The sequence below is a fragment of the Siphateles boraxobius genome, unplaced genomic scaffold, assembly GCF_051911475.1.
Source record: "Siphateles boraxobius isolate OS27281-9 unplaced genomic scaffold, OSU_SipBor_1 55, whole genome shotgun sequence".
In the NCBI taxonomy this organism is placed as follows: Eukaryota; Metazoa; Chordata; class Actinopteri; order Cypriniformes; family Leuciscidae; genus Siphateles; species Siphateles boraxobius.
In genome coordinates this window covers 2653910-2677886 of record NW_027509181.1, presented here as the reverse complement: position 1 = coordinate 2677886, position 23977 = coordinate 2653910, and the positions used below count along the sequence as shown (strand labels likewise).

Genomic DNA, 23977 nt, shown 5'->3' with positions numbered 1-23977 from the left:
GAGAGCTTTTTGACACACGTCAGCATGACATCAGAGCAAGGCGGACCGCACGCGGACACATTTCTAACCAGCATGCATTGCGCGCTGATCACCGGTGATCGGTTCTGCGCAGATTTTGCTAATCTCAAACAAGCCTAATAGCATCCAGCTGCAGCCCCGCAGACTCACCTCCGGCTAGACACCACTGGCTGGACACCGGTGGATAGACAGCCTACGTCATTTCCATTTTCTCTGTCATTTCCGTTTCGCCGCTAATTTCCGTTTTCACCGCTGGATTTATATATATTTATTTTATATTTTCACCTCATGATTGACATATATTTATTTTATATTTTCACCTATGGATAGACAGCATATTTATTTTCTGTTTTCACCAGTGGATAGACAGCATTCTTTGCAGGCTTAATTGCACACGTCTTTTCCGTATTGTCATTTTACTTTCATGACTTTAAATATATAATATAAAAGCTGTGTGCAAATTGAAAAATGATCTTTATCATATCTCTTTACATAAAAAAATTCTCAATAATATACTTAATATTATAACATCAATAATTCATGCAAACTGCATTCACAAGAACCACCTTGAAAATATATATTGTTCAGATCATATCACTATTTTTTGTGACTTAAATTCAGCCTTGATCAATGGACTATAACGTGTTGTCAATACAACAGACTTGTACATGTTAATTGACCATAGTTTTTTGCCTTGCCCATTTTGATATTCAGTTCTTTTCTTTTTTTTTGTAAATGTAACCACCTCTGTTTTTAAAATATATGTAGATTCACATGATCAGACAATTTACCAAACAATCCAGATCAAATTAACACTTCATGGTTTTGCAATATTTATTGGAAATAAAACAATCTAATTAGTAAAATTAGTCAAATCTGACCATCAGAATACAGATGCCTCAGTCAGGCCCGTAAAGTTGTGAAGGAAGTCCCTATTTCAAGAGAAAATAAAACATGAACAGTTCCAAATAAACTATTGCACACTGTGCACACCACACCTCATTCCTGCCCCCTAAAACTGGCAGTCTGGGCAATGCTCAGGAAATTCAGGGTCTGTATAAAACCCTCGAAGGTCTCCACGTCTTCCGTTTCCACAGTACCCCACCCAGTCTTTGAAAAACATCCTTTATTTTTTCTTACCGCTGACATCTGCATGGCGCGTCAAATTTGAAAAGTGAATGACGTACGGAAATGACGTCAATTTGAAAAGTGAATGAAGATACGGAAATGACGTCTGCTGTCCATCCACTGGTGTCCAGCATAGACTGTAAAAAAATATGGACGTAGTGGCCATGACGTCACCCGTAGGTTTCTGAAGAGCGTTTTTGAAGCCTAAACTGGGCGGAGTCGCTCGTCGCCATCTTGGAAGCGCGTCCCAGTGCGTCACTCCCGGATAAACGAAAATGGGCAAAAAGGCGGGACGTGGGTGGAGTTGAGGTGCCTGGATGCTGAAACTACGCCCGCCTAGCTCAACGTGATCGAGTTTGCTCAGGCTAAGAGCTAATGTGCTACTGGCCTCGCGCTAAAGTGACAGCTGACTTGATGAAGTAGACCTAAACCCAATAGTTAAAGTTTATGTTTTTGCCCTTTGAAATAATATAATAGTTAAAAGACATAACTAACCGTGACTATGTGTATTGTGATGCATTATTATTCTCATGCAGTAACTTACAATATTTGCTCTGAGCGTGTGTGTGTGTGTGACAGTGATGCGTATACCAGTCAGCGCGGGACGGCACGTCAAGTTCGTAGAGAGTTTTATTCAGTCCATTTTAAATTCTGATAGATATTACCTAAGAAGTTCAAGTAAATGCACTAGAAATCCGCGCTCATTGAAGGGACGAAGAGAAAGCATTGAAACTTGCAGAATTTAATCTGACGGTACTTTTTATTGAACACTAAAAAGTTAAATAAGCATATTATGGCTCGTTTCCACTGAGCAGTACGGTACGGTACAGTACGGTTCGGGTCGGGTCGGGTCAGTAAACCATGATCCAGCTAGCGTTTCCACCGCCAAAAGTACCCTACTTGATAGGCGTGGTGTTTGCCGGAAAGAAGCGATCAACGTGATTTTCGCGCGAAGAAGAAAGCGACAAAGTAAACACCAGTGGATGGCATACAGCAGATCTTGTCCTTGCTTCTCGTCATGTTTGTCACAAGAAGACAAGCGCCGACATTAGGCATTTCTCAAGTATACCAAGTATGTAAAGTTCTCAGCAGAGGGACTCCCGAGGACGCGAGTCCGGTAATTCTCCACATGACAGCGCGTTCTTGAAAGCGTCACTCAGCTCGCTCTGCATGTACATTTTAGGCAACAATAAAACGAAATATGTTATAAAACACCACTCTGCCTCTTTTCGTTTTCATTTAAATAAATTTTAAACATTATAGGCACACAAATGTGGTTCAGGCAATGTAGACCTGATTATATACATGTTTAACGTTAGCCTATTTATAACAAAACGAAATATAAAACACAACCCTGCATCTTTTCGTTTAAATTTAAAAAATATTAAACATATTCCAGGCAATATGTGCATTTGTACAAATGTTGCAATAAACAACATTACAGTGATAATCTTGTAATAAAAAATGACAAAACTCAACCCTATTTCTTTTTGTTAAATTTCAGTTCTATCAATAATAGCCATTATAAAAGTATAAGTAAAAGGTAACGTTACAAGAAGCTATACAATAAGAAATAAAGCAAACAATTCAGTCAAATATACAAATTCAGCGCTAGTCTAACGTTAATTTACAACGGAAAAGTTATAGCCTAAATATATGAAACTTCACTTAGCCCTCAGCCAAAACGATTGGCCAGGGAACGAATTATCGATTCACGAGACCAAAGATCACCCGTTAGATATACACAAGACGAATTACCACTAGCTGCTACAGAGTCAGCGGCAAACGTCAAAACGACTAGCCGAGGAAAGGCTGTTCCAGGTGGGGAACATGAGCGCCGAGCGCCCGGTGATCGTCTAGAATGGATCAAATTATCATAAATCATTATAAATAAACCGCAGATTTGAGCTTTATACAACTACATTCTCGCCTCAAAAACTCTTAAAACTACATTTCGTGAAAGAATAACCGTAGTATTATATTCCAACTGTATATTAAAAAATGGCGCTTCTTATGTTGCCATTCCCCTCGCGCAAGTGACGATCTCTGTCAACCAATCAGCGTTTTGCAGTGAGTCTAGCTCCACCCTTTAGTACCGTACCACTGTGCTAGGTACCCCAACGGAAGGGTACCCAAAAAGTGGTACGGTACGGTTCGGCTTTTTGGTACCATTCACAAGTTTTGACAGTGGAAACGCAAATAATTGCGTACCGTACCGAACTGTACCGTACCGTACCGCTCAGTGGAAACGAGCCATTATAGTCTATCTGTTCCGTAAGATCAACGGCACCGCAGAACGAGTGTGGCCTCTATATCTTAGACGTTTTTAAATCTGAACTCCAAATAGCAAAGATATTGTCAGACATCCATGAGTGCATGTTCACAGAGGAAAACAACTGAAGAACAGCGCTGGTTGTTCTCTCGACACTTGACAACGACGGAATCCAACGGCGTGGGTGAAGGTAAGGGCGGCGTGTAAAAAACTGTATGAAATAATCCCGAAAAAAGTACAAACACGGCAGAGATGACAAGTTCAGCAGCTGGAATCAGCTGAGGTGACATGATGGCTAACAGATAGCAGACAAACGGCTAGTAACAGCAGCGGCAATCCACCTGTCACTCAACACTGGTGTGTTAGGGTAACAGGACTGAGTGAAAACCCTGGGACACAGCTAAAATGTGTATTTTATCTAAAATATTAGATAAAATATTTTTTCTCATGAAATTTTTTTTTTACAGCATAGATTGGATATAAAGTCACACAACAATGCAAAAAAAAAAAAAGATTTCTGAAGGATTTTAATAATCATGTTTCATGGTAAATTTTAGAGATAGAGAGTGGGGACATGCAGAAAATGCAATTTTTTAGTGTTCTATGTAGTTTTATTAATGTTTTTAATTATACATTTTATATTTGTAGTTAGCTTAATGTGCAGGACATTTTGCTTAATAATAAAATGTATTTTAGAGTTAATTTTCATGCAATTTTATACATATAATGTCCTGGGGACAGGAATGTCACCCTTTCGGTGGAATGGCTCTTCTGGATTTTTCTTCAAATAATGGACTTCAATGACACCACTGTTTTGAAGTCCAAATCAACGCAGTTTCAAAGGTATTTGAAGTGCTTGAAAATGCTGTGCACGATCACAGCTGAGGAGGAAGGTCTTGTCTAGCGAAACGATCGGTCATTTTCAAAAAAAAAAAATATATATATATATATATATATATACTTTTAAACTACAATTGTTCGGATTGAGCTGATCCGCAACGCTCCGGGAACTACGTCATCACGTTGAAAGGTCAACGTGCGAAGGAGTATTGTTCAAATTGTATTGTATGTTGAATGACATATTTATGTCTTTGTGTCATATTATTGTTTAAAATGGTCCTTACGTGTGCGTATCCTGGGTGTTTCACGAGTTCACACTTACAAATGATCAGAGAATAAATGGTTATGCGTATTTGGCGTGCTGTCCGGGGGGAGGGCTCCTAGCTCGGAAATTGGGCCCGAACCCAGAGTACTCCCCCTGTATCTCTGTTTAGGAAGATAACTAGGCAAGTGTGTGGAGATGGGGTGGTGGAGGGATGCTGAAAAAAAAATTTTTTCAAGAGCCACTATAAAACCAAACCAATCTCTGTTACCTTAAATTATATGTTTATCTCTGTAAAGCTGCTTTGAAACAATCTACATTGTTAAAAGCGCTATATAAATGAGGATGACTTGACTTGACTTGAAAACTGTCGAGGAATATGGGTGAGTCGACTGTGTATATTTACAGGCTTTACTCATGCTGATTGAGTGGACCTGTTGATTACTGATTGCTGACAGCTGGCTGGAATGGCTTGATTGTTTGATCATTAGAACGTGTTCCCCCCGAACCTCGTTAATAAAACATCAATTCACGAGTTCACACTTACAAATGATCAGAGAATAAATGGTTATGCGTATTTGGCGTGCTGTCCGGGGGGAGGGCTCCGAGCTCGGAAATTGGGCCCGAACCCAGAGTACTCCCCATAGAGCAAAGTGAGCAAAGGACAGCCGCCAGCTTAAAGACCCCCCGAAAAGAGTGCAGAGATTGGCGGGCTGGCATTTCAAGAAGAGCAGGGCCGGATTAACCATTAGGGCAACTGGGCACTTGCCCAGGGGCCCACAACATCTAAGGGTAGGGTGACCAGATTTCTCGGAGTGGAATACGGGACAGATACAGAACGCATGCGTATAGAGGGAATGCACGTGACGTCACCGTTGGCCGGAGTGACTGCAGTTACGCCCACAAGTGGCAAAAAGACTGAGCGGCAGCATTGGTTTTCAGTGTGAATGCTGCGGAAAAACACACAAAACGCGTCTAAAACGGGAAAGAGCTTTGAGACTGACTGTACAACTAGATTTGACAAGAAATATGAGGAATATTTTTACAGACTACCTAAAGCTACAGAACAGAGAAGCAAATAGATCGCTACAATTCATAGAAACAACTGGACTCCAGGCAGTGAAAGGTGGATTTGCAGTTATCCTTTTTGTGTCAATATGCTGAATTTAGTGGTAAAATCATTCTCTATATATTGTATTGTTATATATTGCAGTGACAACTCATCAATCAAATATTTACCACTGTATATTCTGTTTAATTTGACATTTTTAAATAAACACTGACAAAAAACTATACACGTTTTAAGTCTCTAGACGATATGATGATATATATAACATTGATAAGTGATCACCTGGATTTAGACCTGCCTATTTTGTATTTATATAAAGCATTCACAGGCAAATTTGCTGTATGTATTTCCCTGGTGTCGAAATCAGGCACATATAAATGTCAGGAAACACGATTTCTAGCTGCATGTTAATATCCATGGATCACTGGATCTTTAGTAAGTTGTAAGGAACACTATATTGAGTCCAATCTTTAGTTTAAACTGATAAACGTTTGTTTTACTTGCGTTTTCGCAGTTTCCCCTATTAAATCCAGTCACGCAGCTGCTCTTCTGCCACTCAGTCCGGCTGAGGGGGCGTGTTCCGGCGGGAAAGTGACGTTAATGCATTCCCTCTATTAATGCGTCTTACATGCGCTTCATTAGGCACACTAGCACACACACACAAGGTCTCTCCCTCTCTGTCATGCGCGCGCTACACGGTTTGAACGTAACATATATATTCACTTAGCCTTTCGGAAACGAAACCTATTATATATATAAAAATATATATATATTAACGATGAAATAAGGGACAAAACATGATTTTTTCAGAATAAGTCGGGACACTCAAATTAGAGTGGAAATACGGGGCTGTCCCGGGAAAAACGGGACGTCTGGTCACCCTAGCGGCGGAGTGGCAATCGGGAGAGTCGGGAGTTTCCCCGGTGGGCCGGAAGTGTTTCGAGGCCGCGAGGGCCGGTCTGATAAAATGTATTCATTGCAAGTTCGCCATGCGCAATTGTGGCGCAAGCGAGGGGAAGAAAACAAATATTTTAGATAACGGAGCGTATATTTGCACTAAGTGCCTGTCTTTTTAGCAAAAAGACGCCCTTCACGGAATAACTACAGTGGCGCACGCGGGCGCGTGAAGTGCTAGTAAGCTGCTTTTGATGCGCTCGACCCGAGTTCGAATCCGCCTTTTGCCAAACTCTCTCTTCTCCCTTTTCCCAACACATATGAGATGTAAAATGTATAACCTTACCTAACATAAAGGTCTCTAGCGTTATATTTTGCCAACGAACAAAAATCGAAACCATGATATGGCTTTGTGCCTTTATAAAACAGCACAAGACTTTAAGAATAGGCATCCTGTTTGTGCTGCGTGATTTAAAGAAAAGTGCGCTCTTTGAACAGCATGGTTATCTCGTGTTTTCTCCTAAATAAAAGCTCAAGGGTTTATTTCTTGCAAGTGAAGAAATTAGGACAAAAGTATTTTAATTTTCCTGTATTATAGTGTAATGTAGACTAAAATATACTTTTGAAATATTCATTTTCACTTATATAGTACATTTATAGGCTATATGGATTTTACGTCATAGGAATAATTATATAAATCATTATTACATTATTATTATAAGTGTTTGGCATTCTAAAACACCATTGATAATGTAATGTAGACTGAGACTCTCATAACTAAAAAGATGTTTGAGCCCTCTTTATTTTCCTGCTTTTTCTTTGTTCAACGAGCAGTGCATGGGTTGAAGCTCTTAATTTTGATCTCTCAAAGAGCACGAGATTGATGCATTTAACCTTAAAATGTAAAAAAGTTTCTTGCGGGGGGAGCATGCCCCCGAACCCCCCTAGAGGCACAGAGGTCCACCCAACATATAGTTTTACAAAATTCCTATGGGAAAGAACAACCATTTATGAACTTTACTCCAGCATAGTACAACAAGGTTCCTTTTAAGTCAGTTAAACTGTAAATGCCATATTAAAATGTCCTTGGACAAAATATACATTTGGCCTGCCTAAGGGGGGGCCTACCAGACATTGTGCCCAGGGGCCTCTGAACTCTTAATCCGGCCCTGAAGAAGAGCCTGGGTGTTCTGGCTGGGAGAGCTCTCGCGGAGTCCAACGAGAGTTCAATGCTTATGGTGTCGAACGGGTAAGTATGGATGTTCGAACAGGAGGGTTCTTGTGGCAATGGTCACGGCACCGGAAAAGGTAAGCCTCACCAGTCAGGAAAGAGAAAACATAGATCCTTGACTGGGGGGGTTTGGCTACGTCCGCTGGGAGATCGATACTCACTGGACGGAGGAGGAGGAGATGAAGATGCTTGACTGGGAGGGTTTGGCTACGTCCGCTGAGAGATCAATACTCGCTGGACGGAGAAAGAGAAGATATAAATACTCAACCAGGAAGGCTCTCGCTGTGTCCGCTGGGAGATCAATACTCGCTGGACGGAGAAAGAGAAGACATGGATGCTCGACCTGGAAGGCTCTCGCTGTGTCCGCTGGGAGATCAATACTCGCTGGATGGAGAAAGAGAAGACATGGATGCTCGAAAAAAAAATATTATTATTATTTTTTTTAACAGATGAGGATTTGGTGGGCTTTTTTGATATGGAAACGGTTAGTTCTGATATAGGTTTGGAACGCGACTGAGGACCATCTTCCAAGTGCTTGGATCTGTTGCTGGGAGATGCCTTTTTGGGCTGCTGAGGTTGCTGCCCCGATGCGGAAGGAATGGCTGGAGAAATTCTCTGCTGGGAGGCTTGATAGTTGGAGAACAGATTTTATGTGTTTTTGGAACCAAAAGCATGTCACGGGTTTGTTAGAGTCGTCTATGAACAGGGGTTCGAGATGTGATTTAGCATGAGAGTTTCTCAGTTGGAGGTATGCTAGTATAGTTTGGAATGGTTGAATTGGTGACGAGAGGTTGAAAATATATATGAAGTGGCCTTTTTTGGTTTGGTCTGTTTTGCTTTGTTTAATCAGAAAAGAGATAGTTTCGCTGTCAAGCACTGAAAGGTCTGAGATGTTTGGGTGGATTTTTGGTTCAAATCTGGAAGTGATAGCCAGTTCAGAACATCTTAGGAAACCGAAAAAAGCTAGAATAAACATGGCGTTGAGTGTGCGAGAGGTATTAAGGGATCGGTAGCCTGTGCAGAGGGTATGAATACATTTGGTAAGAATATCTAACGTTATGGGTTGTCTGGTGTCCGGGCGGGTGGGCTGGGATCGTTGGTTGCCTTTAATTAAGAGGGAGGTTTATGAATTATTTATCCATGGTGAGGGGACGCCGTGAATCAATTTGTGAAAAAATTGGATGCCGCTTAAGTAACTTTTGATGGACCCGTCTTGGAGGCTCTTAACGCTGTTAAGATAAGAGATGAAGGAGGTTATTGTAAGAAGGGAAAAATCAGGGAATGGCGTGTTATAAGAAAGGTGGAAGGCTTTAAAACATCTCCATGCAGTCACATAGGATTGGAGAGTTCTGGGGGAAACTGCTTGGAGAATGGTGTCGAGCGATATGTTGAGGAGGGATTTTTGCGGGTGGGTTACGGGAATATTAATTCCGAATAATGAGGTACTGGAGTTGGGAGCTTGTCTGCCTCTGGAGCCAGCATCCTGAATTTCTGAAACATAAAGCGAGACAGAGAGTCAGCAATTTGGTTTTTGATCCGGGGATGTGTTTAGCAATTAAGATAAATTGATCACATGCTGAAATCCAGATTAGACGTCTTAAAAGTGGCATCAGTGCGGGTGAATGGGAACGGCCTTTATTAATGCACTGGACTGTAGCTTCGTCGTCACAATGCCCCCCAAAGCCGACTGAGGGGGCTGCATCTTTGAACAGCTGGATGTCGATGGGGAAGAAAATTAGATCCTTATAGAAAAAGGATAGACCATTCCACTGTTTAAGGAACGTTATCCATAGGCTGTGTTCGTCGCGGCATGCTGGAGTTAGGGAAATGAGATCCTCTTGTGCGTGAACTGAAGATGCGAGAGAGAGGAGATGAGAAATGAAAGGGCAGCCTTGTGGAATAATACGCATGGCGAAGTTTAAGTGGCCGAGCATGGATAGGAGTTCGCGTTTGGAACACTTTGAACTGTCTACGAGGGTAGATGAGATGAGGATTATTCTATCGATTTTCTCCTTGGGCAGGGAGGCCTGGTATTTAACTGAATCTAGATTAATGCCAAGGAACTCGATGGATGTGGCGGGACCCATGGTTTTTTCCTGGGCGATGGGGATTCCGAGCTCGGAAAAGACTTTTTGAACTGTGAGGATCTGGGCTGCTGGAATGGCGCCGGGAGGCGAAATTATTAGAAAATCGTCCAGCAGGTGAATGAGGTGAGGAATTGTATAATTGTTTGACAAGATCCAGCAAACGGCTTCAAATAGCATGTCAAAAATTTTGGGGCTGCTTATGCATCCAAAAGTTCAGCGTACGGCGAAATAGAATTTCCCATGCCAGCGCACTTCAAATAAGTGCCATGAATCCGGGTGGATGGGCATCACTTTAAAAGCTGAAGTGATGTCAATTTTTGCGAGCCAGGCACCCAGACCCACGATTTTTATCAGGTCGACTGCTTGATCTACGTCGTGGTATTTGAGAGAAAATTCGTCGAGTGGGATCAGGCTGTTAATGCTTGGGAACAGAGATTTATGTGGAGCTGACAGATCGACTATGAGGCGTTTCTTACCTGAAAACTTTCTCGTAGCCACTCCAATGGGGCAAATGCGAAAAACTTTGAAAAGAGGCTCGTCAAAAGGGCCAATCATGAAGCCTGACTCGACATCTTTTTTAATCAGGTTGTCTACCACGTCGGGCTCGGCGAGAGCCGATTGGAGGTTATCGCAGATGATGTATTGGGAGAACGGACAAACCACTCCAGGTTTAAAACCGTGTTGTAGGCCGGACAGGAGATATTCAATGAAGTCAGAGTCCGGGTGGTGAGCTAGTTCGATAGAAAGGCGAGAAATATTGACGGGAGTCGATAAATTATTTTTTTATTTTTTTATTGACATCTTTAAACACAGGGCATGCAGGACGGGCATGAGCACTGCCACAGAAGCTACATATGTGCAAGTACCGACAACCGATATTCAATGAAGTCAGAGTTCGGGTGGTGAGCTAGTTCGATAGAAAGGCGAGAAATATTCACGGGAGTAGATAAATTATTTTTTTATTTTTTTATTGACATCTTTAAACACAGGGCATGCAGGACGGGCATGAGCACTGCCACAGAAGCTACATATGTGCAAGTACCGACAACTTGCCGATGTTAAAATTGTTGCAAGGCTGTTTGCTGTCCGTAAGTGCTTTGGAGCTGAAATGAGCTTCGTGTGGATATGGGTTAAAAGTCACCGGTCTTGGTGTGTAGCTGTTGGATTTGACTGGTGCTGTTTCCGGGCATGGGGGAACGGAGGGGTTAACTTGAGGGCACGATATTGTGGAATGTGCCACTGACCTGCAGACTGCGCAAGAAATATTCCTGCAGCCAAGGAAAACTCTGCTGTGTAGGTCAGTGTCTAGTGCTCCCCAGTAAGGGCATTGGTTCCACTGTGAAACCCTGACAGAGCATTTTGCTGAGAAGAGTTTGTGATATGTGTAAAAGTGCCCTCCCCCGTAGGACAATGCAAGCTCGGCTATCAGCTATAGATAGTCGTTCAGTTCGCGCCACCTATGAGGGAAGGCTGAGCAAATGATGTCTGTAAAGTGGCTGAAAGCGATTGAAAATTCAGAAAAAGAAAGTAAACGTGATGAATGTATGTTTTTATTTTTTAAGGTGACTGAAAAATCCCCGCAGTCTAACTGGCGATTAGAATCGGATAAGGGAAGCAGAGAAAGTAAATGTGAAAGGTCTACATCCGCACCTGCCAGAATCTGTGCTCGGATGTTGTGGGTCAATGGGGGAGGCTCCAGAGCGACAGCGTTTGGCAGGACTGGCATCGGGATAGCTGTGAAAAGAGAATACTGTGATTTGGCATTTAAGAGAGAGCTGTAAGGGAGAGAAGCCGGGGATGCGACTATCGGCGGAGGCAGCCTCACGCTTAGGTTGGCCTGTGGGGCTTGAGAAGGGAAATTGAGAAAAGCATAATGGGGGAAAAGAGAAAATGGATGAGATGCCTGAGCCTGTGTTGCGAGCGGAGGCGGTCTCGCACTTGCTTGAGCTGCAGCGGGAAGCGCCGTGCTGAAAAGCTCAGCTGAAGCGGGAGGCAAGTGAGGTCTCCTGGCGATGGAATCTGGAGCGCGACCCAGGCTTGCAGAAATCCTGGTGCCGCGGGCTGAAGCGTGCGGTAAACCGAACCTTGTACGAGAAGGTGGCGGAGTCGGGCGAGGCGAATTCGGGGCCTCTTGAGATTTTACCGGCCTGTTGGCTCCTTGGAACCTGGGGTGGATTTAGGAGAGAGATTTGATGATTGCAAGGTAACGTACAAGTTGTATAGTTGCGCTTTAGTCAACCTGCGCGAGGGCTGAATATCAGAATTTATCAGCGCTTGTCTCAGACTCAAGACTGTCCACTTTCCAATAGGCGGAAACGTTGGTACGGCCGAATGATAGGAGGACGCCGGGGGGGAAGCGGGAGTCCTCGCCGGTGGAGGTGAGGGTAAACCTCGGCGTCTTGGTGCTCGAGGGGTTGCTTGTGCAGACCGGCGCCCGCGAGTTGAAACAAGGGGCTCGGAGGCGGTATCAGGTGGAGAGGTTGTCCTGGGGCCAGCTGATGGCGGCGTAGGAACCGGAGCATGGTTGAGCTCGTCATCGGAAGGTGAAAGTTGCATTTGGGACATCTTAGCAAAGCAGTAAACCGAATGCTGAAAACTGTCGAGGAATATGGGTGAGTCGTCTGTGTATATTTATAGGCTTTACTCGTGCTGATTGAGTGGACCTGTTGATTACTGATTGCTGAGAGCTGCCTGGAATGGCTTGACTGTTGGAACATTAGAATGTGTTCCTCCCGAACCTTGTTAATAAAACACTAATTAAATCTTTAAAAACCTAAACGTTTTTTTTTTTAGCGTGACCTTTCAACTTGATGACATACGTAGTTCCCGGCGCGTAATTGAGCTGATCTGCAACGCGCCGGGAACTACATACGTCATCAAGTTGAAAGGTCACGCTAAAAAAAAAAACGTTTAGGTTTTATTCTAAGAAAAATCCAGAAATGTTTTCCTCAAAAAACTTATTTTCTCTTCCACTGAGGAAAGAAAGACATGGATATCTTGAATGGCATTGGGTTGAGTAAATTATTATAAAATTTTCATTTTGAGGTGAACTAATCCTTTAAGCCATCACTTAAAAGTTACCGCGTTCTGCACTCTCCCTAAAACTCTCGACATAAACACTGAAGTTGTCCGCACTGCACAGTGAATCTCTCATTTATATCGCGTCAAGACTTTGCTTATGAGGGGATTTGCGAAAGGATAAAGCTTGTGCTGATTTTGATCATACATTTTAAGCAAATTCTCTGCTTGTTGACTCTAAAATGCCTCTGATTTGCCACTGTGTTCATGCGCTTAATATACGTATCTGTGATTGGCTAATGCGCAACGCGGAAACAACACAAGTAGTTTTGTTTTGTTTTTAAATAATATTGTGTCCTCCAGAGCCCGGACTCGACTGGACTCGGACATTTTTCCGAGTCTAAAATGTCCGAGTCCGTGTTAAGTCAGAGTACAAATTCATCCGACTGCATGACAAGTCCGAGTTCTTTCAAAATTGGACTCGAGTCTGAGTTTGAGTACCCCAACTCTAGATGCCGCTGTTCTCGACACTCTCGAAGCTTTGAATCTTTTCCCGGAACAGTCAGGGGAAAGCCCATAGACAGTAAAAGAAATGGACACAGCGACCCCCTTGATTTGAACAGAGAAAACTGAAGCCCGATTATAGCACTCACTTCCTGATGGCTGAGCATACTGCGCAGTCTCAAGCTTGACGAGTCTGACAGTTGTAAATCTTCAAGTAGCTGTGCCAAGACAAATCTGAATCACCTAATTCCTCAAAAACGTTGTTGAAATATTTTGTCCTGTTGCTTTCATAGAGGCACTTTAGTTTCTCTATCTATGGGCTTCTCCCTTGACTTTATGCCTCTATGTCCCTCCGATTGCCTCATAAACAGTAAAAGTTTGCCTGCGAGCTTCTCCTCCTGTCTATACGGTAATTTCTCTATTGTGCGCCAGAAAGTCACGTGGCTATTATGACACAATCGTTTGCCTATTTTTACAAAAACGGCTTCTACGGGGCCATAACGTAAGATACAAAGTAATGGAGCCTTTTATACATTGTCGTGTTTCTTTAGAAATAAATAATGGACAAATTAAGTCTTTGGACGCCTCAGATGTAAAGTTATTCGCTGTTAAAGTGACACCAAAAAGAATGGGAGTCACTGGAATGCTAACAGCAGGTGAAGTTCTGCTACAATGGCAGCCCTCGCGAGGCTTCAGTTTCCGGCTGATGGCTTACACCATTGGGAAAGCCTCATTGCTTCATGAGGCTTCATTTCCCCATCCCTAACTCATACAGGGTTGGAAAAACTTGAGGGTGAGTAAATGATGGCAGAATTCTCATTACGGGCTGAACTATCCCTTTAAAGAAATTTTCATTGAAAAAAACCTAAGCTCTTTTATTCTACAAGATAAACTTGTTACTTGAATGCTAAGTAGTTTCACAGAAAATTAACTGAGATGTAGTTAATGGCTATAGAGGTGTTTGTTCCTCTTCATGAAGAGTTTAGCTCCAGCACCTGGAAGTGTTAATTGATCCTAATGACCTTGATTAGCTGCCTCATATGTGTTTAATTAGGGCTGAGATAAAATCGCATTAATAGATTTTAGAAAAATAAATTAAATAAACAGAATTTAACGATACTTTATACCATGGTCTGGTGAATACTCGATTCTGATTGGCTGCAGGGTGTCCATTAAAAAGTGATAGAGGACACCTAAGGAGTTCTGGTGAAACTGACTGTTTACCACTCAAAATTAATAAATAAATGCGCTGGCTACATCAGCTGTGAGTAACCATATCAACAGGCAGTCAAAGTATTAGTTTACAATTTATTATATCAAAACAAACATCTAGTTAGCCGTTATGCATAGCCTACTAATACAACAATGAGCGACTTCATTATTTCTTTTAACCTTTTTGGAGAATTTGATGACTGGGATGCTGCTGAAGAAAAAAAAATTGTAAATAAAACGGAGAAACGACACAAGGAGATAACACCGCTGAGCGGACTATAAAGATCTCCGGTTGCTAAATAAACCATCAGGCGTTACCAGGGAATCCAAGTTATTGTTTGTAAAAACTTTAGATTTTCGATTGTAAAACTAATTAAAATATTAACTAATGTTTTAAAAATGTTTTATTTGGCAGGTGACCATGGTATAAGCGGGTTAATGCCTTTCGAGGTGTACATTGTCTAGGTATTAATGGATTTCGGCGGAGGCAACCGCCTCGCCATCGTCCATTAATAGGGACTTTAAAGGACAAGTTTGCTATTTCACACTTAAAGCCCTGTTTTAAGATCGTTTCTGATGAAATAGAACAGTTAAGATTGAAATTTGGACAAATGCTGCAGAATTTTCGGTTTTCTGTGGTAGCACCCACCCACCTACACAATGGTTTCATAGAGGCACTGGAACAATCATTCATAAAATGCATTCAACTTTAGTTTACAAAGACGTGAAACTCACCGAGTTGTCTGGGGTGATCACTGATATGCTCACACAAAAATCACTGCAAAAGATGTACCGTACCGTACCTCACAGAACATCCAATACAAGTTAATGGAGTTGGACAAAAACTACAATAAAACCTGTTGGAAAGCATCTTTTGAAGCGATTTTTGTGTGGGCATATCAGTATGAAACGCATATTTGTGGAGGCCCCTGGGTCAGCTGTGTGCCAGTGCGTCCGTGCCGCCTGTTCCCTCGGTCAGGGAGTAAAACAGCTGGCAGTGGGAGGTCTCTGAGGAGGCAAACAGATCTACCTGAGCCTCCCCGAGCTCTCTCCAGATCAGCTGAACCGCCTGGGGGTGGAGTCGACATTCTCCCAGGAGCACAGCTTTTGATAGCTCGTCGGCCACATGGTTGAGCACACCGGAGACATACATGGCTTGAAGTAACCTCAGATGCTTCTGACTCCAGAGGAGGAGATGGCGGGAGAGTTGCGACATGCGACAGGAGCGTAGACCACTTTGTCGGTTGATGTACGCAAAGGTCGCAGTGTTGTCCGTACGGACCAGCACGTCCCTTCCCTTTAGTGGCCTTTTCAAGCGGCTCAGAGCGACATGCACTGCTAGTAACTCAAGGCCATTGATGTGCCAATGCAGTTGGGGGTCCGTTCACACCCCTGACACTGCATGCCCCTTGTACGTGGCAGCCCAGCCGGTGGCAGAGGCATCTGTGAATACCACAGCATGCCTGGACACCTGTTCTAAGGGGACTTCTGCCCGCAGATACGAGGGATCTGACCATGGGCTGAAGGTCTGGCGGCACGCCGGTGTGATTGCCACCCCGGTGAGTGCCGTGATGCCACGTCCATCTCGTGACTCGGCCGTGAAGCCAGTGCTGAAGCGGTCTCATATGAAGCAGTTCTAGCGGGGTTACCGCTGCTGCCGCTGCCATATGGCCCAGGAGCCTCTGAAATAATTTCAGTGGGACCGCCCTCCTGCCTTTGAACGTGTTCAAGCAGTTCAGCACCGACTGAGCGCTCTGCTTTGTGAGGCGCGCTGTCTGTGCGACCGAATCCAACTCCATACCGAGAAAAGAGATCCTGTGCACAGGGGAGAGTTTGCTCTTTTCCCAGTTGACCTGAAGACCCAACTGGCTGAGGTGCCTGAGCACGAGGTCCCTGTGTTCGCATAGCTGATCTCGAGAGTGTATTAGTATGAGCCAGGCCTCGAGATAGTTGAGGATGCGAACGCCCTGTTCTCTCATGGGAACAAGGGCCCCCTCCATGACTTTCCCCATGAAGACACGGGGGGACAGGGACAGCCCGAAGGGTAGGACTTTGAACTGATATGCTCGACCCTCGAACGCAAAGTGCAGAAACGGCCTGTGTAGAGGAAGAATCGAGACATGAAAGTATTCGTCCTTCAGGTCGATCGCTGCAAACCAATCTTGGGGACGGATGCATTAGAAAATGCGTCTCTGCGTGAGCATTTTGAATGGTAGTTTGTGAAGACTCCGGTTCAAAACTCGCAGGTTCAAGATCGCTCGTAACTCAGCACCTTTCTTGGGTACAATGAAGTAGGGACTGTAGTGCCCTGACCTCATATCGGCTGGAGGGACCGGCTCTATCGCGTCCTTCACGATACTGGGGAGTGGGGAGTGCTAACCAGGCTCGCAGAGAGCATACAAGCGGGACCGAAGGGACTGTAGGCGTTTGAGGCCAGCGGCGGAACACAAACAAAAGATTTTTCCACCCAGCCCTCTTCCGGGGAAGGGAGAGGTGCGGTCAGCGTCTCTTGGAGAACAGTCCCATCCATCTCTGGGTCGCCCGTCCTGGGGCCGCTTACCTCTGGTTTACCTCTGGCCTAGACGGACGGGGTGGCCTACCAGCGACTGGCTCCACGGCGTAGTTTAGGTGGAGGCTGCTGCTGTGGCACAAGAGCAGATGCAGGAGGACGCCCCCAGCGACGAGCAGACTGAGGAGCCGCGGGTGGTGGGGTAGAGGCAGCAGCTGACCGCCGCGGCAGGATGTGTTTGATAGCCTCTGTCTGCTATTGTACAGCCGAGAACTGCTGGTTCTCGACAGCGTCACCGAAGAGGGACACGGGAGAGTTAAGGAACCGGAGCTTGTCGGTCTCCCTCATGTCGGCCAGACAAACCAGAGATGTTGTTCCGGGACCACCAAGGTGGACATCGCACGACCCACTAACCACGCGGTCACCGTTGCATGAAGCGCGAAGTCCGTTGCGGCACGAAGTTCTTGGAGAACTTGTGGATCATGACCACCCTCGTGCAGGTCCTTCAGTGCCTTGATCTCTTGGTCCGACTTGGGCACTGCTGGCACACCCGAAGGAGGCAGCAGCTCCGAGCCGTCGTCCGCGGAGAAGTCTGAACCACCCTCTGATGCAGCGATCGACATCTGATCGTCACGGGGAGCACCAAATGAAACGACTGGTACACACCTTGAGGATGGTCCAGCACGTTCCGTTGGTAACTCAACTGGCTGCGGAGCGTGAGAGGGATGAGGGTTCCTAAGGGGTTGGTCCCCCGAAGGAGGCGCGCTCACCGTAATCCTCAGGTTTCCCGCTTTACTGCCCGAAGCAACCCTCTGTGGAAGGCTGGATCGAGGCAGATGCAAGGGGACTCCGCCCCTTTGCAGGAACGAGAGTCTCGACCATAGCTCCGCGATGGTCATCTTCCCACAATGGGTACATGACTCATCCATGAACGCTGCCTCAGCATGTTCGAGGCCCAGACACATGAGGCAGCGCATGACCATCTCGTGACCACAGGTAATGACCACATCCAAAAACACAAAGAAAGTAATCTTGAAAAAGACTTGGTCTATCTGTGTAAGCTCTTTTAGGGACTGCTCTCACTGGTGCTGAAGCACACAGGGGAATGGTAACTGCGAACACAGACAGGAATTTGCACCTGTCTGTGCGCTGTCTCTCTCTTGAAAATGGCTGTTGAGTGCTCTCACTGCGCACCTTACCAGCTGTGAAAACAGCTTTTTTGTTTTGCTCAGTATTCAAAAAACAAAAAAGAGAGAGAGAAGAGAAGAGAAGACCGCTCACGCTGCTGTGCTGTCACGGTCGCACCAGGGTGGAGAGGTCCGAGAAAAAGGCTTGCTTGAAGGTTTCACAATCTCTTGAGAGTTTGTAGCGAGCATCAAAGTGCTTTGCTCCGAAGCAAAAAGCTGAAGTGCAATCGCACCTCCTGCTCGTTATATACCCGCGCTGCGAGGCTGCGCAGCTGATGTAAATGATTGCACGCCATTGTGCATTGGCTTGTTTAGTTTCACTCGAAGTAGATTGGCCTCTCTAGCGAGATTCCTATTCGTCGGTCTTGACGAGGCATCGACTGACCGACTGAAGAGGAACAAAATGGCGATTGCAGCGGTTGGGTTTATTATAGGGAATTTATTCAATTAATCTGTTACGTCTTTTAGGTAAATTAAGTATTCGAAAATGTAAATTATGGGGAAATAAGACTTTGTTTTTATCAATACCTAAAAACAATATATGTTTGAAAAATAAGAAAGCTGTAAAATGCGTTTATTTGTAAACATTAGTTTTAATGTTTTTGCTTAACTTGATTTCTATTTTTTGATTTTGTCACCGTTTTATGTATTTGTTTTGTTTCCTGTTTATTCAATTTACCAAAGGCTGTATTTGTAATTCTTTAAAACCAATAAAAAATAAACTAAAATAAAACAATATGACGTTGTGATGTCAACTTAACAAACAGTATGAAGGAGATACCGAGATAGTAATGCAATGTGAATAAAAGCCTAAATTCAATCTGTTCATCATATAAAGAGATCATGTCTCTTCAGAAAATTTTGACTAAACCCCTCAATTCAAATGGATTAGTTTTACGGTCTCTTCATGAACTTTTTGAAGTGTCAAAGTGGTAGTTGCATAGATGTAAATGAAGGGACAGAAAACTCTCAGATTTCATCAAAAAGATCTTAATTTGTGTTCCAAAGATGAACGAAAGTCTTACGGGTTTGGAACGACATGAGGGTGAGTAATTAATGAAAGAATTTTCATTTTTGAGTGAACTATCCCTTTAAATAACAAAAGCCAGGTCATCATCCTCCAAAAAGCAATATCATTTTCAGAGAGGAAAACAACATAAAAAACATTAACATTGATTATTTATGTGAAGTTTTAGGGTATTAGTTTAATATTAGTTTGTGTAAATTTAAAACATTACATCCAGTTAGATAACAATACAGAGTATCTGCATGATAATATCAACATTTCAAAAATGGTTATAAAGAAAATCTAAATAACCTTAAATTGGACACCATCATGTCCTCCATTTCTCAGTCCCTCACTGAACAATGTCTAACTTTAGCTCTTTATTTCCATCCTGTTAATTGTCTTGACCTTAACTGTAAAATAATTAAGCTATAAATTATGATGTTTAAGTGCCTGAGCCTGAAAGCATATTGCTCTAAGTCTGATATAGGTCTAAACTTTTATAGAAATGCTGAAATTTAATTTGCTCTGAGAAATAAAAAGAAAAGGTTATTTTCTGTAATACATTTTTGTAATTAGAAGAGATAAGTTGAATAGCATGTGATATTATATATTTAATGTTGCACAAATTATTAGTGGATGCTAAAGCGGAAAGGAATGTCTGCATCTTTCATTTGCTTTGCATAGTCTTCATCAAACATCTTGGATTGAGCTGGGTTGAAATGGTTAACCCAGTCACCGACCTCTCCTGTGAAAACAAACATACTGTACTTATTTATTAATTTTGAACACAATATGCTTTCTTATTACATGAGCCTCAGAATAATTGATTATGATTGCTCAACTGCCATGAGTGGTTTGTATAATGACAGCTATATTTCACTGTTGTATTGTAATGTATTATGGCTCTGGTGTCTTTTTAAATGGAAGTTTTAGGCTTGATGTTTGCTGATTGAATCCCTTACAGTAATTGTTTTAGACATCCCAATTTGATAAGGATGTATTCTGATTTGTTGATTGTTTAATCTTGACCATTAATCCTTTTAAACTAATAGGCTTGCCTCGCCTGAAATATAGTCGAGAGTAGGGGGCTGCAGTGAGGGGTGGAGTGAAAAATGTGCAGGCAAGCCGGACAGATAACACCTGTGAGATCAAAGACGGATATCACGGGATACACTCGTGCATGGTGTTGCTAATAAACTGGATGTAATTTAAGTTCTGTTGCTTTTTTTATATGAAAATAAATATAATGAACAAGACTCCTATAGTAGCCTACTTGTTATTTAATTCCATTCCAAAAATTTAATACAGACATGTTTTTTTGCTCCTTACCGATGTCTGTACCGCGGCATAAAAGTCAGAAGGTCTGCGAGCGAATTGAAGCGAGTAACTTCGTTTTATTGTGTTTAATACCCATTTTGACACATCGGGGATGGCTTCCCAGGCCTTTGCCCGAGTGACTAGGGGCTGAGTGAAATTCGGGGACGGGCCACCATGCAATGGGGACCCGGGGACCCTTGTACTTTGGAGGGAGAAAGTGCTCTTTTTGTGCTTTATTTTGTGCTTCACCTGAATTGAAGGTGGTCCGGCCACGGCAGGACTTAACCCCTTCCTTTTCCCTCCTGTCTTTAGACTTGGAGGGCTTCCGAGGCTCAGGGTCCAACACAATTTTGGGTCGGGATCCCTGACGTTCCGGGAACGGGCAGCACTTAGCAGGCTGTGGGCGTCGACGGGTTTCAGCCGCTGGGCGGGGTTGAGAAACCGGCAGCGCTGGTTTGGCTGGCTGTGGGGTCGACGCTTTCTTTGGGCGACCTGAAGCCAAACTGGAGCGCTTTGGTAAGAACTTGCGCATGGCATGCGAGGACTTCTGTGCTTCCGTGAAGCGCTCGGAAAAGCCCTTTACCACGGGACCGAAGAGACCAGTATTTGAGATAAGCGAGTCCAGGAAGGCAGCCCTGTCTGCGTCCTTTATCTCGATGAGGTTGAGCCAGAGATGACGCTCTAATACAACCAAAGTGGACATATTTTGTCCAATTGCCTGGGCGGTGGTCTTTGCAACACGCAGGGCCAAATTGGTGGCGCTGCACAGGTCTCTGAAAGCTGTGGGGTCCAGACCAGACTCGTCTGGCCTGGAACACCTGGAGGACCACCATGGTGTGCAAGGCTGAGGCTGCTTGGCCAACGGAGGTATAAGCTCGACCGGCGAGAGCTGAGGTGGTCCTGCAAGGTTTTGATGGATGAACCGCCTTGGCTCTCCATCCAATGGTGGTGGGCGGGCAGAGGTGCGGGGCCACCAATTTCTCTAGAGGGGGCAGTTTCTCATTCCCTCTCTCCTCAGCGCCGTCAATAGTTGAAAGCGTGGCTGAAGCTGACAAGTGCAGGCGGGTCGAGTAGGGGGCGCGCCATGACTTTGTCAGTTCTTCGTGTACCCCTGGGAAGAATGGGGCTGGACGCTGACGAGGGGCCTGTTGGCGCCCCGGCAGGAACCACTCGTTGAGGAGGCTTCTAGCGGGCTCCTCTGGAGAAGACCACTCGAGGCCGAGGTCTTCGACAGCCCTGGTGAGGACACGGAGAAGTTCGGAGTCCAAACTCGCTCTGGTGCCGCTTCCACCGGACTGAGACGGGGTGGCGGGGGTCCTTGACAGAGCCCGGCCATTCCTCGCTCTCCGATGCAGCCAAAGACAGGCTGTCATCATACTCCTCCTCCGATCCACCGAATGAGACGAGGCCAGTTGCTTCGAGGGAGGAGCACTGGTCCGTCTTGGTGAACAGGACGGGCGAAATTTAAAGGATATGCGTTGCTCGTTCCGCTGCTGGGGCTCGTCGATGGCGAAGGCTTCTAGCAGGAGAATCGGGGAAGATGTGACGATCACTGAATGAGATTAAATCTAATTCCTATGGTGAAATGGGCCGCTTATATAGTCAGCAGCCACGTTCATTCTGGCGGGAAGAGTCCTGATAGGATTGCGCGTCCTCGCCGCTTCGCCATAGGTTCATGCAGTTTCCGCAGACCAGCCAATCAGCGAGCTAGACAGCTCTGTGCTGTGCTGGCTGTGCAGCTGCACTGCGTTTTAAAATAAAGGCTTAAATTTTCTCGAGAAAAGGAGTTTTCCCATAGCGTATAGCTACGCGATACGAAGTGAATGTTCTTGAATGGGAACTCCGGAGTAGTGTGTGGATGGCAGGCATAACCGTAGCAAAAGTTATGCGTTTTAAAATGAAAATGCACTAGTGTAAACGTAGGCATCACACATTCTGCTCGGGAACCGATGCTCTCGAGCCAAATATGGTTATAAATATGGTATATGGTATTATAAATACAGTAAGTATATGGCTCGATGGCATGAAAAAAATAAACTAAACCATTTTTAAACTTTTTTTTATAATAAAAGGTTGTGTGTCAATTCAATTAAAAATCTCTCTCTCTCTCTCTATCTCTCTCTCTCTCTCCCTCTCTCTCTCTCTATATATATATATATATATATATATATATATATATATATGCATGCCCCTTTTTATATTTTAGCCCCTGCCCCCTGCAAGTCCCTGCTGAAGTTGAACGCACTTCAAAATGGCTGCAGGGATTCACCCGAGGAGAAGTGCTTAGGGATGTTCGCAAGTGCGTGTCTAAAAGTGGACTGGAACGTGGCCCGGCATGCATCTTGCGGTGATCACCGGTGATCGGTTCTGCGCAGATTTTACTCATCTCAAACAAGCCTAATTTCTTTCTATGGAATGTGACGTTGTGTGACGGAATGTGCCAAATTTTAAAAATGCAGTGCAGCTGCACAGCAGACACAGATGAGCGACTAGGGCGGTCATTGGCTGTGCTGCGGCAACTGCACGAACCTATGGCGAGGCGTCTCAGACGCGAGAACCAATCAGGCTGCTTCGCGCCCTGGTGCAAAGCCCGCCAGAATGGGCGTGACCTAGGCCTTTATATTGGCCCATTCAGCCAAAGGTAGTCAGGTTAAGTCGACTGCACAATAGCATGGCGTGTTATGCAAAACTCGTTCCCTCATCTCGCGTAACGTCCCGAGTTGAAAAATCTGAACTTTGCCGTCAGTTCCTGCCGCGTTAACCAATCAGGAGCCTGCTTGCTGCTGTCCCATGGTGAAGTAAATATTTTATCACATAAAAACTTGATTTCAATGTATGAGACATTCCTTTTATATTGAATGCTATTTATTCCATATCTAATCTAGATTATATGAAACATTATTATTATTCTAATGTAAAGACAACCAACATACTTTAGTGCAAGAACATATAGTTCGTGTCTGGACAGTGTTATGTGAGAGAGAGAAAAATTGCGTCGAAGTGTGACAGCCGGAGTCAGGATGTGTGTGCAGAGCTCTGCTTCCTCTGTTTTCATTCAATAAACAACGGAAGCAGAACTGTAAAATATATACGCATAGCGAAACATGCATGCATGAGAAAATAAAGCGCGGGACGTGCTCGCGCTGCCGGGCACAGACCAGAAGCAAGCGAACACGCCTTTCACACAGCATGCGATCGTGACTTCAGTTCTCTTTCGTGGATTATTTGGATTGAATAATATAAAAAATGTACGTTCTGGCAAGTATTCACGTAAACGCAGTCAGGTATGTCTTTAGGGAATGTAAACCGTTTGTAAAAATAAATCGTGTTCCATTGGGTAGCCTACGTGCAGCTCTTAAAGGGCCGGACCAGCAGCCTAATATTCTGTGTAATGTTAATGAAACAACAGAAAATTGACAA

The 23977-nt window shown here is 44.2% G+C and overlaps 1 protein-coding gene and 1 long non-coding RNA gene across 4 annotated transcripts in view; both read right to left on the bottom strand.

Moving 5' to 3' along the window:
- The window catches only part of LOC143714639 (uncharacterized), a 120530-nt gene that overhangs the window by 62819 nt on the left and 33734 nt on the right, over positions 1-23977 (bottom strand). The gene's annotated exons all lie outside the window — the stretch shown is intronic.
- sult1st6 (sulfotransferase family 1, cytosolic sulfotransferase 6) overlaps positions 14617-23977 on the bottom strand; it is a 38515-nt gene continuing 29154 nt past the window's right edge. For all 3 annotated transcript variants that reach the window (XM_077205849.1, XM_077205851.1, XM_077205850.1), the window contains one exon: positions 14617-19985. In XM_077205849.1, the coding sequence (XP_077061964.1) occupies positions 19870-19985 (116 nt within the window). In that variant the 3' untranslated portion in view covers positions 14617-19869. The remainder of the gene's footprint in view (positions 19986-23977) is intronic.